Genomic DNA, 15,169 nt, shown 5'->3' with positions numbered 1-15,169 from the left:
CACAACTCATTAAATAACCATTGCTAGGTAAACATAAGGAATTTTCACAAGCATGTGAAACTTTTTTCACATATTTCACTTTTTAGAATCCATATCACACAGTTATACTGATTTTTCAACACACACCTAAGTGCACAGATACAAAACAAATATGTAGAGGAGAGAGCTGCTTTAAAGGCAATGCCAGGGATATGCACCAGAAGTGCAGCCAAAAGGAAGCTCCTGTGCAGATATTCCTGAAAGACCTTGTGAAAGGCAGCAAGTACCTGAAATCCTCTACACAGTTTCATTCTGTCTCATCTATGCACCACAATTTTATCCTCTTTTTAACAATTTGTGCCTATGAGTCATCATTCTTGACAGACACCCCAATTATAGTGTTCTTTGAATGAATGCCAGCCACGGAGAAGGTGGAAACAACTGTGTGCGACTGAGATGAACTGTCTTATCTTTTGTTTAGAATTTTGAGAGCTATAAACAAAAAAACCTGAATGGATGGTGTTTTCCTTAGTTCAAATGGGTGTAAGATCAATACTCTCATGATATAAGACTGAATACAGTAGTCCTCACTCAATCTTTATGAAAGAAAAATTCTCATTGCTCTGAAGTAATTTCCTGAATAACAACATCTGGAGAAGATGTGGCAGAGATTTAGTCCTCTTCTTTGTTTCAATATGATTAGCGACTAATTAAAGGAAGGAAGACATAATCTCTTAATTTTCTTTTATAGAAGGAAGAGATTATAAAGGATCAGTTTAGCTGTTTCCTGCTTGGCCACCGAAACAAAAACGACCCATTTACCATTTCCTCAAAATGTCCTTAATAATACCAAGGTCAGGGAAAGATTAAGCAAAGCCTTGGAAGAGTCTCCACCCATCCCTGTGCTTTCCCTCACCTTTTCCACTATCTCGTAGTCCATCTTGAAAGCCCAGAGCTGGAGCCTGGCGGAGAGTTCGCTGATGGAGGAGAGGGTGAGAAGGAACTGCTCAGCGCTGCCCAGGGGGACATCGGGATTCGCCAGCTGTGCCTCCTGGATCTTCTGCTTTTCCTCCTCGGTGGGGATCATGGTCAGGATTTTCTGTACAGGGAAATAAAAGGCAAGCATCAGTGGTGGGGCTGAGAGGGCTAGTTGCTGGGTGACCCCACAGCAGCCACAGTAGAAGTCCTCAAGTCCTTGGCTGTTAAATTAGGACAGCACAGTAGTAACCAAGAACTAATCCGCTGCACAAGGATGCAAAACAAGGACTGCTATCTCACACACACACAGTTTGTTTAAAAATGTATCTCGACTGAAATTTTTATTTTTTGGAAATCTGTATTCAGTAGATAATAAGCAGCTAATCATGGGATGAAACACTGAAGGACATGGAAGGAAACTGGTTAGTACTGATCTCATCAACTTTCATATGTTTAAGTCAGAACTTAACATCTTTCTGTAAATTACACAAGGAAGTAAGGGTAGAAGGAGAACAGTTTTGTGGCCTGTGATTTATAGCAAGTCAGACTAAATTTTAAGGTCCCTTTTAGGCCCAATATCGACAAATCTTCTAGTACCTTGTAATTATACAGGAATAACTTGAAGACTCCTGTCCCTTGCTGTTCCCATAATTTCTTACTTTTTGTTCAGTCTGTTTTGCTTTTCTTATGGAGCATGGAAACTTTTGCAGCTTACTAGGTCACTCCTAAAGATTTCACCCTAACTGACAACTTCCCAAGGAACACACATTGACTTTAAAGCTGACTTATGCATTGCATAACATATGGCCTTTTTTTCTTTTTATCTGAAAAAGGATCTCAATATTTTCAGTTTCTGCTGTCAGTGTGGCTCAAAATATTTAAATTTTCCCTTTAAGTCATGGATTTTGCAGGCTTGTTTAAATGTGGCAGCTTTGGTTCTGAAAGTATTGCTCTCTAAGGTATTGCTTCTTAATCAGTTTTTAACACAATAAATGCACTTCAAAATAAAAAAAAAAGAAAAGCAAAGCAACGTAAAGGCATCAGATAAGTTGAGGTGTCTACGCTACTGACCAATGCCTCCTTAAAGCAAAGCAGATTTTTAACACAACTTATGTTTATTCATCTCAGGAATGACATGTTTTTGCTGCAGCCATCTATAATGATAGAGGCTGTTTTGAAGGGGAGGAGAGAATAATAAAAATACAGCCAAAGAGCTATCAGACCTGCCAATCCAAACTACAGCCTTGTTCCAACACTGGACATAGCCAATTCATCAAAGCAGCACAACTGCCCCCTTCCAGTGCCGATAGTTCTCCCGCCTGTTTGTACAGCACCAGAGCTAAGAGTGGATAGAGAGCAAGGGACTTCTCCTGCTCAATCAGGCAAAGAACAAGAGTTAAGCAGGCAAATAATGTTCAATTTGTTGAACTGGGACTTATTTAATTTCTGCTACAGCATTTCTATTGCTGTCCATTTTCTTCTGTTGACTTCCATAAACATTGATAAAGAAGCATTTTTTCTGTTAATGTTGCCTCTCTCCCTTGTTCTTTGTTATAAACAACAACAACAAAAAGCCTCCTTGCTTGGACACTTAATAAATTAATATCATAAGTAAAAAAAAAAAAAAAAAAGAAAAGAAGAGAAGGAAAATCCCTCAACACACTCTGGTTCTTTTCCTTAGCCTGAAAAGGACTGCTTGGAAAATATTCTGATGTACACATGTTTCAGCTGACAGCATTTGTGTATTGATTTTGAGATGTGCCATCCATCCATCCATCCATCCATCCATCCATCCATCCATCCATCCATCCATCCACCCACCCAGACATGCTGAAATCTGTAACTTGGGTCATACCTAACATAAAACTAGATTTGTAAGTAGCTGCTTCATGGTCTCAGTGCTGCATCAATACTCATCTAAAAAAGTCTGAAAAAAAAAAAAAATCAGACTGAGCCTGAAACTCATAAAGAAAGGTGTTGTGCAGTGTCCCTTGAAGGAGTCAGGCATCTTAGAGCCTGCTCCTCTCTTCCACAACAAGAGGAAGACACGCCCTCAGCTGAGACAGAGCAGCTTGCAAATAGAATCATATTGAACATCCATACATGGAGAGTTTAGCAGTAGCCATGTGATGGGTGTAAAAATGCTTCTGATGCATTTTTGAAGGCTAACACTGCAGCAGTATTCTCAACTACCTCCTACAAATAACTAGGACTTTTGGCAGCTACCCAGGGAGCCCACAAGTATTTTGTGGCAGGGCAATGCCTTCACTCCAGATTTTGCACTGCTTTGGGGCATTTTAAAGAGAGCAAAGAAACAGTAAGCTTTATTTCCAAAGAGACTCTCCTCCTCCTTGAGCTTTATATAAACATCACAAGATAGATGGAGCTGACAAAAAGCATTCAAGTCCAAGTTCTGCAAGACTGCAGTGCTGTGTACTGTACTATGTGAAACAGAGGATGCCAAGCAAAAGAGCCTGTGCTTGTGGTGCCAGCTGCTGAGGATCAGCCCTGCTGCTGAAAGCCATGATTTGCTGAGGCCAGAGCTGCTGGCAGGTCTCACACCATCCAGGGTGCAAGTGCCCCCATAACAATGACCTACACCAGCACTCCTGACCTGCTTGGGCAAATGATTCTGATCCTGCTGGTCATCACCCTTGGTGTGCCCCTGAGCAAGTAATGAAATGCTCCTCTTCTTGATTTCCACTCTATGATTAATTTGAGCCATTTGTTTGGTGTTGGAAACTGATGAGTACACCATCTGACACTTTATTATTATTTTAGTTTTTATTTCTATTATTTTTTGGAAAAAAACCTAACAGCAAAAGTAGCATAAAATCACAGCAGGGCAGAAGGTCACTGGCACCTGATGAAACCATTAAATCACAAATAGCTTAGAGCCCAATCATTAGTTCCTTTTGCTCATCCCAGTACACAGAATTCCAGAGTGAGTTACCTTGGAAGGGACTGCTCAAGCAGGGCCATCCCAGAGCACATGGCTCAGGATTGCAACCAGATGGTTTGTGAATATCTTTAGTGAGGGAGACTCCTCAGCCTCTCTGGGTTCCCTGTTCCAGTCACCTGCACAGTAAAGAAGTTCCTTCTCATATTCAGGTGGAACTTTCTGTGCATCAGTTTCTGCCCATTGCTCTTGTCCTATTGCTGAGAACTACTGAGAAGAGCCTGGATGCATCCTCTTGACACCCTCCCTTTAGATACTTAAATACATCGATACTCTCAGTTTACTCTTCTCCAGGCTGGACAGGCCCAGCTTCCTTGGTCTTTTCTTATAACTGAGGTGGTGTCAGCAACCTTCAGGTCAATTAAAGAAGAATTGGTTATTAACAAACCTTATGCTCATATTCTCTAGTACATGTAACACATGTATTTCACCTTCATGCATTCTCACACAACTGCTTGGGCCAGCATCTTAGGTTTTGAGGAAACTGTGCTCAAATAATCAAAGAAAATAAGCAATTTTTGCATGAGATAATGGACCCCATTTATTCTGCTGCCGGACTCAGCCACCTGCTAGAACTTCCAGCAAAGGGATCAAACTGCTTATTTCCTGGACTCTGCCATCCTGAGGTATAATCTCCAAAAGTTCCTAAGAGGGAAGACTTACAAAAGCAACATATGGCTGAGGGTCATGGGCTTCAGTGTGCGATGCAAGGAAGCACCTAAGCAGTGACTGCAAATAGCCCAGCGCCTCTGAGGAAATTAGGTGCTTAAGTTTTCTCTTTTGTGAGATACTGGGGCTTCTCAGTGATGATGAGGTTGCAGGGGTGTCTCACCTTTGGTGTTTGATTTCACCTCAAAAATCTTACCAGGGGAACAACAGCCTAAAAAAATTACTAACTCAAATATGTGTTTGTTGTTGTTGTGTCCAAAGCTTCCTGTGGCTTGAGGACCACAACTATGTAAGCTGCATCACCAAGTACATGTTAGTGGGTATTTTACCAGATATGTGACAGGCCTGAGAAGACAATCCAACTCCTGAAAGGCTCTCTCACATTTCAGCTTCCCAGGCAGCTGTTAACAAGACCCATTCCTGTTTGCATTACCTGTAGAAACTATTAGAAAAGGTAACAGCATATGAAGGTCAGAACTTCACTGTAGGAAAAGCTGCCTGCACTAATTTTATCACAACTCTCCCAAAAATGATCCAATTCTGAGAAAGAACTACATCTAAAATGCTGATGACTATCTCTGTAAATCAGGAACTGATACCATTGCCTCAGTCAGACCACTCCTCTTCCTCAGCTCTCTACAGAAATACATGAACGTGTCATTGCTGGTCACAGAAACTGCAGATGATTTGGTCTGCTGCAAGGAGAGAAAGTGTGGCATATTTTTTTTTTTTTTAATAAAGTCTGAAACAGATTAGGGCTGTGATATGCTGACTGTGGGTGTCTGGCGAGCAAGGCACCACTGAGGCCATTCTCTCTTCTGTCTAGACATGTGAAAAAAAGGTGTTCTTTCAGGTTACACAAGCTAGCATCATTTGAAACATCCCGTCACACTCTTACAAAGCATTAGCTAAACAAGTTGGAAACTGCAAATGTTGATGCACCATGTCAATGATCAGAATAAAAATGTAAATACCTTACTTGTTTCCAAAAATCAAATTTTGATTTTTGTTTATACATATCACTATCTGACTTCTTAACATCAAGCTCCCATTTCTTACCCCTTTTTACATCTCAGGGCTATCCAGCCACTCAGACACCAATACTTCAAACTATTTATTATGGGTATGCAAGGTGTAGCATACCTGGGTATGGAGGGTACAGCACACCTGGAGAGATTTTTTTTTCAATTCAAAGATTTACTAAAAGCTATACCTACTAATGTAATCAACATTGTGTAGCATCACAAGCCATATTGTAAAGCAGAAAACAAACCATGCTAATTTCCTCACAGCATTACCCTAATTTTAGTCTGCTAAAATTAACCATAGTCTTTGGTATAATTTGATTTTGGTCCACATTTCCTTACTGAGCAGCCCTTTATAGAGGGATTCACTCATTTCCTTTGCTCCAGACAAGCACCAAGGTTTGTTGGACTCTGTTCGTGCAGTTGTCTCTGATACATAAAAATTAGGTGCCAGGATTAAGCTTGCTTCTTTTGCTTAACTCCCAGCAAGACCTCATCCATTGTAAGGAGGCAATTCTTTATTCTGCAGTGAGCTCCAAGTTGTTTGAACATAATGAATGCCAAGTTTTCAAAGAAAGGAAAACACAAACACTTTGGCAAATGTAAGGTGGCAATTTTTTTTTTTTAGCTGGATTGGCTCATGCTTGCAAACACACAATGTGCATTCCTCTGAAAACACATTTTAAACAGTGCCTGCTTTGCATACTAAGTGGACTACTGCCTTTCTAGTGTCATGGCCCCACTTTCTGCCTCTTTTCACAGCTCAGGTTAGGTTAGGGGTACCTAACCGCTATAAGACCTAAAAATACGCTACATACTTAGTAATAGAGGGCTTTAAAATAACCAGAGCATTTTTTCCACTTAGTTATATATTTAAAAAGTAAAGCATGGATTACTAACATGAATTCAATGTCAAAAGCAAAGCAGCATTCAGCAGGATGTAGAGCAGCAGTGGAGGCTCTACTGGACCTAGTGCTCTAGCTATGGACTGAGCAGATGAAGAATTGGGCTATCCTGAGCTTGGGCCTGCAGCCCACTGCATCCTTGCTTGTTGCCAGCACTGCTTTAGCCCACTGTCCTTAAAGGAATCATTAAGGCCAGTTTTATTCACCAAGGTGCAGAACTAAAGCCACACACACGCTCACATGACAGTGACAACGCTCCTCAGCAAAGGACACAACACAGAGCTCATTGCCAAGGCAAAGGATGGTTCAGGTGACTTTTTACACTCTAGGTGCTCTGCTCTTTGTTGGATCTACAAAAGCTGAAGATGATCCTAAATTGTAGCTTCCCTGAAATTTTAGCAGTGAATGTTATGTTGCCACTGCACACATCTCTTTCCTGCTCTCTTTATATCTCTCTTCTGCTTACCGGATGTGATATCTCTTCTAGACAATTATTGTGCAGAAAGGCTTTTGAGTATCCACTGTGGTACAATTTTTTAATTAGGCAAATTACATATTTTTTTCATACCAGTCCTGCCTCAATCAGCCCATAGATAAGCTATTAATTGCATTATATAGCAAATTGCTGTATTATCTGTGGGTTTTTTAATACATGAAGCTGATTCTTACACTATTACTGATTCATTCAAAGTGGCTACCAATTATTTCCTTATATTTAGATAGACATGAACCGGAAAACTTCTCAAAATCTCGACTTAGACTGAAATAACAACCTCTCTTCCCTCTATGATAACTTAAGGGCTAAAGCCAATGAACAGACGATAAAGAGAAGAGACACAGGAAACAAAGCTTGCCTACATTGTAGACCAAAGGGGCAGTATGGAAAACTGAGGCAGGGATCTGCTGAAAACAGTAGGACTCACAATAATGCATTTTTGTATCAACCTGTGTGCTACCTGGACAATTCTGCATAGCTTAACCCAGCCCTCTCTATCACTATAAAGGTCTGACTCTGTAACATGCTGTAAGAAAAATAAGTAATTTGGGATTGAAAAGGAAACCTGAATTCACTGTAGGGTTTTACATGATAAGAAGTAAATAAATATATATAACTGAGGGAAAAAAAGCTCTTTTCTCCATGGACATAATCCTTCCCAACCAATCAAAACTTCATTCCTCAGAGTGCAAAGTACTTGGGCTCTGCTGCACTTACTCTTTCTCTTGATTTCAAATACCTGAATGATCACATGAGGATTACTCACATCCTTAGCTTCAAGCTGTGGGGACAGACCTCAGAGACCTTTTCTTTAGCATTGGGCCAGTATATTAAAAGCGTACAATTTCCTGGTTTCTTGAATTCTTCAAATTAAAATCCACCTTCATATATGTTTTAAATGAAATTATGGGTTCCTGGCAGCTAATGGAAAGGCCACCCAAAGGAGGGTGTGGTGGTACAAAGCACAGCTGTGGATGCCACAACAGGTGGCTGGCAGATGGACAGCCCCAGAGACAAATGTTGGCAGTGGAAAGGGTGGGCTGTGCAGAGCACCTGAAGGCAGAGGACACAATTCTAAGGAGATGATACCCAGAAGTTAATGAAGACTTGTCCTCCTTTGTCAGCCATTTTATGCTGGACTTTGTATGGAAACACTGCCTGCAGCACTGACAGCTAAGTGGATGGGAGTTGGGCTTGGCTGGAGGGATACTTCTCCCCAGTGTTTTAAAGCTTAGTATTGCAGGCTGCACTGGTGGGTACATGGGCTGGGTCATGAAAAAAAAATTACTGGTTTTAGAGTGATCTGTCACCTTCATAATATAAGTAAAATATGCATATAGCAAAAAGTAATATAGCTTGGGGAAGAAACGATGTTCTAGTTAGTTAGCTGGTTAGATAAATCAGCCCTTGCCTTCTAGCTAGAAGGATCTTTTGCCTTAAGCATTTCTGTTGCATGCAACTGTTGGCAATACCATTTTCATTCCAGGAAGCTTTTCTTATTTTTTTTTGTAGTCAGCAAGGTGGAGGTGGAAAGGCGGAAATCACGAAACACAGTGCCAAACCACTAAAAGGTGATTGTGAATTAACATATGACCGCTGATAGCCACTGGTTGAGATTTGTAGTTGTGCAGATTACTCTTACTAGATGATATAGGCTTATTGAAAAAAAAAAATGAAATTAATAAGACCATAATGAAAAAAAAAAACAAAACAAAACAGTGGAGCTACAGGCTTCTTTTACACTTCACAGAAGAAAAATGTTTTGATAAAAAAATAATGAACAGAGCTCATCTTGGATCTTGGTAAGAATATCTGTAAAGTCAAACATGTAATGGTGAAAATTACATCATCTGTAATCTTTATACCAACTGCTTTTCTTCAAACAACAGTAACACAGAAATGCTATTCTGGGCAGAACTAGTTGCTGTATTTGTTTTCCATTAGATATACAATCTAGAATGACTCCAACAGCAAGCTGGGCATGAAATTTATTAAATCGTGTACCAGTTGCATCAGCCCTGGTAACTCACTGCCTATTTTTGCTGCTCACAATATTTCAGTCAAGCTTCAGATAATACTCTGGAAAACCTGACAGAAATTAACACCATTGCTACTCAAACAAAGCAGATAATCCATCATCACTGAGCATGCCCAGCCTCACGATACTTCCTGCTTCTGAGTCCACTGCACTGGTTTCACAAATTTCGACACTCAGACTGAACATAATACAACCCCTTCTCCTTTTTCCATGACCAGTCTGGCCTGTACCATATGCAGCATGGGAAAAAAAAAAATATTGAAGATGCAGACTTGAAGACATCGACTGTTCTTTCTTACCTCTATTCCTTCCTTGTTTAAGGCATATTCATCGAAGTTCAAAATAGCAGTCTTGATGGTGCGGGGAGGGGGCAAGACAGTCAAGCCAATATTAATGGCATTGCTTCGCTTTGAGTCCAACACAATGATCTCCTGTCGCTTCCCATCTGCAGCAGTTTTCTTGGTAAAGAAGAGAACAAGGTCATCATTCCTCTGATCTGTTTTATAAAGGAAAAGTCACTCCTTTCACTAATGACTTCCTCCACTCAAGAAAGCTGACACTGAGTATAAAGCTGATTTATTTTTAGGCATCGAAACAAGAGGAATTCTTGTAGCACATCCTTATCCTATCAACATGAGCTGCCAGGATTCAATCAGAGATCTGAACACTGCAGTGCAAAGCAGAGCTAGTCTGACACAGTCCTCAAAAGGGCAGTTTGGGGCAGGAGCCAGTCTAAAAAACATTGAAACTGCCTCTGCCAGCCCAGAGCTCTCTTATGCAGCAGGACTAGCCAGCACAGGACTGATGGGGCAGCAGCTGGGCAGCCAAGGGGCTCCAGGGCTCAGTTCCCTGTTGGATGCACCAGTCTGGACCCTCTCTCACTTGTATGGCTGGCTGGGAAACAGAGTAGTTCCACTTGCCTGCCAGCATTCTCCTGTGTTATAAATCCACCTCGGACACTGGCAAAGGAGCCATAGGTGCCTCTCTGGAGGCACTGGCATGGTTTTCTGACCTTTGGCTGCCTGGGGAATGTTATATGACCTTGCTGCTCATTAGATGTCTGTCAAGTACTTCATAGATGCAGAAAAATTTCAACCCTATCTATATCCTTGGATCTTACCTCCAAATACTACCAAGTACAAATAATACCAAAATCACAAAGGACTGGCAACATATGCTTTAAATTCTGTTCTAGATTACACCCAAGGAATTTCTTTCTCTTTCTCCCCATCCTTATAGTGGCAAAATATGAACCAGCTACGCAAGGTGACTCAAAATCCACTCATATGGCATAATGTAGTGTTGAATGTGGTCTTTGGTTTTACACCTCTTTCTCATCACCCCATGCTACAAGCTGTCTCTTTGGTAACTATGTATGTTATGCTGGGTAGCTGAAAGGTGAAAGGAAACTGCTCCTCATACTCAGATTTTTTCCTCCCTCTGCATATATGTGAACATTGTAAACATGTTTTCTGTGGTTCTTCTGCCTTTTCCCTATCAAAGATGGACTGAGGAATGCCATTAAGCACAGGAGCGTAGGGAGAAGTCCTGCATGCTGATGTATCAATCTTTCATCTCTTGTGAATTTGAGGAAAGCCCAGGAGGAGACTTACTGCTCGAGTCTCAATCTGTGCTCAGGATTATTTTTTACTACTGAGCTTTGTCCTTCACTTTCTTTGGGTCTGCACTATAACCACCAAGACACAAGATACCCCACTGCCAGGCCTACATGCTGTTTTTGAATTGGAAGTTAGTAAATATGATTTCTTATCATATTTACCTCCAGAAACACCTCCAGCTGTGGACAGCCTGTAATGGGGAATACAGCTGTATCATTAAAAAGATACCTTTTTCTGGCATAGCTCAGAACCTTGCTTGCAGAGGAAGAGGTTTGCCCACTGGTTCCTGCAGCCTGCCCAGAACCTGTATGATACCACAGTCCTTTCATCATACCAGAACAACTAACGTGGTATGATGCAACTCTTGTGTGCACGTGGGTCTGAAGGCAGGTGCTGTTTACAGGAATTAGGAAGTACCACATGTGTATAATCAGAGAAAGTAATATGAGGATTGTTTTTTTTAAACTTAAAAAGAAACAACAATTTTGCAGTAAACAGAATAAATTTTAGGAGAGCAAAGATAATATTTGTTTTCGATGTTTTTCTATCAGTTCTGTCAGAACTGCTCTCTTCTTAACTGCTAAAAAGTATCCCCAAAGCCTTCCTGAATTTTCCCTTTTTTAAATAATAGACTCCTCTTTTTCTTGGGGAGCTACCTGAAGGATGTGAGATGCAACTTCTCCTTTAATGCAGTAACTTTTCCTTACCGAGCCACTAATCACATTCTCAGGACCACAGTTAGTGGCCAAGACCACATTAAAACCAAAGAGGGTTCACCAGAGACTGCTTCCTCTTGAGTTTGTATTGCACTAAGCCTTTTTAAAACCACCACTTTTTACCTTGTCCTTTGGAGCACAAAATTACACAGCTCCAAAGAATTTATGCAGAAGGGAAAAGGCCAGAGGGAAGGAGTTAAATTTAGGCTTCCCACATGTGGTATGGGTAAGTAAACCTCAAATCTTCAGCTCTGTTTTTAGGCTCCCAAGTCTGACAAGAGAGACATATTCATTTGGGGGACGCAGGACGCTCACAGCTGGGATCATTGCAATCCCTGCAGTGCACACACTCCCTAACAATGAGTTATGAAAGACAGATGAGCTGCACAGGGCATGAGTGCATGGAGGTATTTTCCAGAGCTAGGATTGCATATGGGATATAAAATGTTGGGGTGGTAACCCTTTTCAAAAACAGGGGCTGAAGAGATTTTAAATCCATTTTTGGGATGAGGTCTGAGTTCCAAAGAAATCCTTTCCAAATAAACAAAAGGATGAAGAAAAGAGAAAGATTTTACTACTATGAACTTTACTACCTTACTGCTAGGAAAAGAATTGCTTTTTGTCTGCAATGAAATTGCACAGGTGGAATTGTCTGTTAAAATAAGCTGCAACTACTAATTTCTACTACAGTATTTGGTGACTTCGATCTATGCTTTATAAATTCATTAACAGAGTGAGTTAAAATGCTTGAGGGAACAGTGAACTAGTGCACTTGATTTTATATTTTAATCTGTCAGTATGAAGTGTAATCCTTCAACTTCTATATATACTATATTATTATATGTAATTACAAAAGTAATTATAAAATACAAATGTACCAGGTAGTATAATCTGTGGAAAACAAACACTTCTGCAATGTATTAACAATTATAGTGAATTTAGACCTTTACAAGACCTAACTGGCTACATTCTCTTGTCCCTATTGAAGACTGGGTAATCCAAATGGATTATTTAAAACCTATTACCATCCCACAGAATGTGATTTGCAGTCTGATGAGAACATAGTCGTAAACATGCCTCTTTGCTTTAATTAATATGGGAGGCAGAAAAACTTAAACAACTTTTCAAGTGGTCATATAAATAAATAATTATATTATGAGCATCAATTCAGAAATATCTTCTGCCTTTAAAGTTGCAAAAGTCTGCATCAGTAGTGCAGAAAAATCTACCTTAATAGTGAGATGGCTATTTTTAAAATGTTTTTTAAAATGTTTATTTTATTTCTATCTCAATAAACAAGGATTTAATACAGGAGATTTAAAATGGAATCACTCAGCTGCCACTGACTTTTTCCAGGATATCTGTATGTAATCTTTTTCAGAAATTCTGGTCCACATTTGTGACTTGTCCTGGCATTTACTGAAATTGCAACAAATCATTTCAAAAGGACTATGTCTCTAAGCATGTGTACATGAAAGCAGATTCCTTCCTTTTTCCCTCCTACTAATTTTTATGCCTGTGGGCACATGATGGATCACTACATCCCACAGGGTATACATGAATCAGCAAAATAATACTTTCATGCAAAACCAAGTGGATGGTAAAAGGGATGAACAACAGCATTTGATTGAGGAGTGTCCGCATGTTTTCACTTCTCTTCACAGAAAAGTAAACACTTTGAAGTACTTTCCCAAAATATCTGCTTTGTTCAATGGAGTGGGAAGGAAAGAAATACTACACTGGTTTGGAGGGGATACCTGATCACTCCTTCTATTGGCAATATAATATTTTATAATATTGGCAATATAATGCAGGGTGCTCTATTCTAAGAAAGAAACCAACTAAAGCAACTAAAGGTGCTCCACAAAATAACATCAATGTGCAAATTTCTCAGTGTGGCATACGTTTTCCTAAAATCAAGAATCTCCTCTCTCAGTCCCAGCCCCCAAAACCTTGCATTATATCCTACAATTTTAAATCCACTTTATTTTATTATAGTCTATTGTGTTTAATGAAAAACTTCTCATGAGCCAGGAAGTAGCTGTTTATAGCTGTGTGTTGTGGAAATCACAGTGAAGGATTAGAAACTGGAGTAAAATTGGTTACAGCTGTATGAGAGAGCATGAGCACAAGATAGAGCCAAGCCCCCCTTTATACACCCTGACTTTGCTTTTCCTCTCATCCTTCTAGACTGCTCCTTTTCCATGCACCTACTTCCATCTCTTAATATGAAATCTAGAGATTTAACTTCTGATTTGTTGCTCTGCACTCTCTTTTTTCAGCTGAACCAACTGAGCTGTGAGTCAGACTTTACAATATTATAGAATAAACCTGTTTTGGATTGCAGCCATTGGACAGGAGAAACTAGACACAACGGGGAATGTGCTCTCTGGAAATAAACCAAGCAGTCTGGAAAAATCGACGGCTATCCTAATTTGAGTGTAATCTTTGTACCAAACCTCAAGACTTTTACGGATTCGGTGGTCTGCTTAATTATTCCAACTCTCTCTTGATCTAAGGACCATCGCCTGCACTGGAAGAATTGCTGGTTTTCACAAAAACCAGGCAGGAGCTTCAAAAGCCTGCAGAGAGTTCTACTATGGTACTCCTCGGTCCCCATTGTCTTCTCTGCAATGAGACAATGAGACTTCTATGTCTGTGTTATGGGACAGGGTGGAAAGAGAGCCAAAAGTACAATGTCTCATGCAGAGAGCAGTTATTCGTCACCAAGGGGAAAGCACCTAAATCATTCCTCAGACTTGCACTAATTTCAAAGAAACCTGCTCACTCATCTTCCAGCCAGAAGCCAAAAGCTGTGCCAAAGCATCAGGCAGGTTTGAGAAGCAAGTGTGAGAGAGGGAAAATGGCCAAGGGTAGTTTGGGAACATGCACAGCAATTGACTGAAAAAGTAAACAAGTCATAACTCCAACAATTTAAAATTTTATCAGAATTTCATGTGAGAATCAAAGATCAGGAATCAGCCAGAGTGCTCCATTACAATGCTGGCACTTAGCACAAAGCTAGATTTTGGAAATGGCAAATATGTTATCATTCCACATTCAATTCAAGGAATTAAATATTTTATGGATCTAAGAAAATGCTCTCATTCCTTCCATCTATGAACCATCTGTGTCAGATTTGTATTTACGGGGAGAGAGATGAGGAGTAGCACACCACGACGTCACCAGCATTCCTTCCTCAGCAGAGAAGGAATTAGAGAGAGAAATGAATCTCGGCATTGGCCAGATGAACAATCAGCTGAATGTGTTTTTAAAGGTGCTACACCATACATTTCAGATTTGCATGCATCTGCATTACAAAAAATTCAGCTGAGAGCAGTGATGGCAGGATCTTCACGAGCCCTCTCTTTATGTACCTGTTAATTGCTAGGTACTTGTGGGCTTGATTACAGAAATTCCAATGTTTCCATTTTGTCAAGATGATCAAGAATTACTGTTAGAAAATTTTGAGTTAATAAACTGGACAAGTGACACAGAGAACCTTTACTGTGAGACATCTTTACTGTGATTCCCCAGAGCAGGAGCAAGCAACAATATATATAATACATAATAGATGTAATAACTTTCTCTAGCTAAAGAGAAGTAAAATATTCAAGGTGCTGACTGTTTTTATATTACTATAAAACATATAGGCATATGAGAAAACACACAAGCCATTCATTTATTTTAAGAGAGATGGACATTTTTTACTATCATTTAAACTGGAAAAAAATATTGTTTCCCTGATACCAATTATGCTTCTTAGAAGAAAAGGAGTTTATGTA

At 40.0% G+C, this 15,169-nt stretch overlaps 1 protein-coding gene across 4 annotated transcripts in view; it reads right to left on the bottom strand.

Annotated features, from left to right (window-relative positions):
• Positions 1–15,169, bottom strand: part of FHOD3 (formin homology 2 domain containing 3) — a 372,799-nt gene that overhangs the window by 44,770 nt on the left and 312,860 nt on the right. For all 4 annotated transcript variants that reach the window (XM_053980820.1, XM_053980827.1, XM_053980835.1 and 1 more), the window contains 2 exons: positions 9,349–9,507; positions 896–1,078 (listed from right to left, as the gene is read on the bottom strand). In XM_053980820.1, coding sequence (XP_053836795.1) covers positions 896–1,078; positions 9,349–9,507 — 342 coding nt within the window. The remainder of the gene's footprint in view (positions 1–895; positions 1,079–9,348; positions 9,508–15,169) is intronic.

The sequence above is a fragment of the Vidua macroura genome, chromosome 1, assembly GCF_024509145.1.
Source record: "Vidua macroura isolate BioBank_ID:100142 chromosome 1, ASM2450914v1, whole genome shotgun sequence".
Lineage (NCBI taxonomy): Eukaryota > Metazoa > Chordata > Aves > Passeriformes > Viduidae > Vidua > Vidua macroura.
Note: the sequence above shows the minus strand (reverse complement) of the source record. Positions and strands in the feature narration are given on the sequence as shown.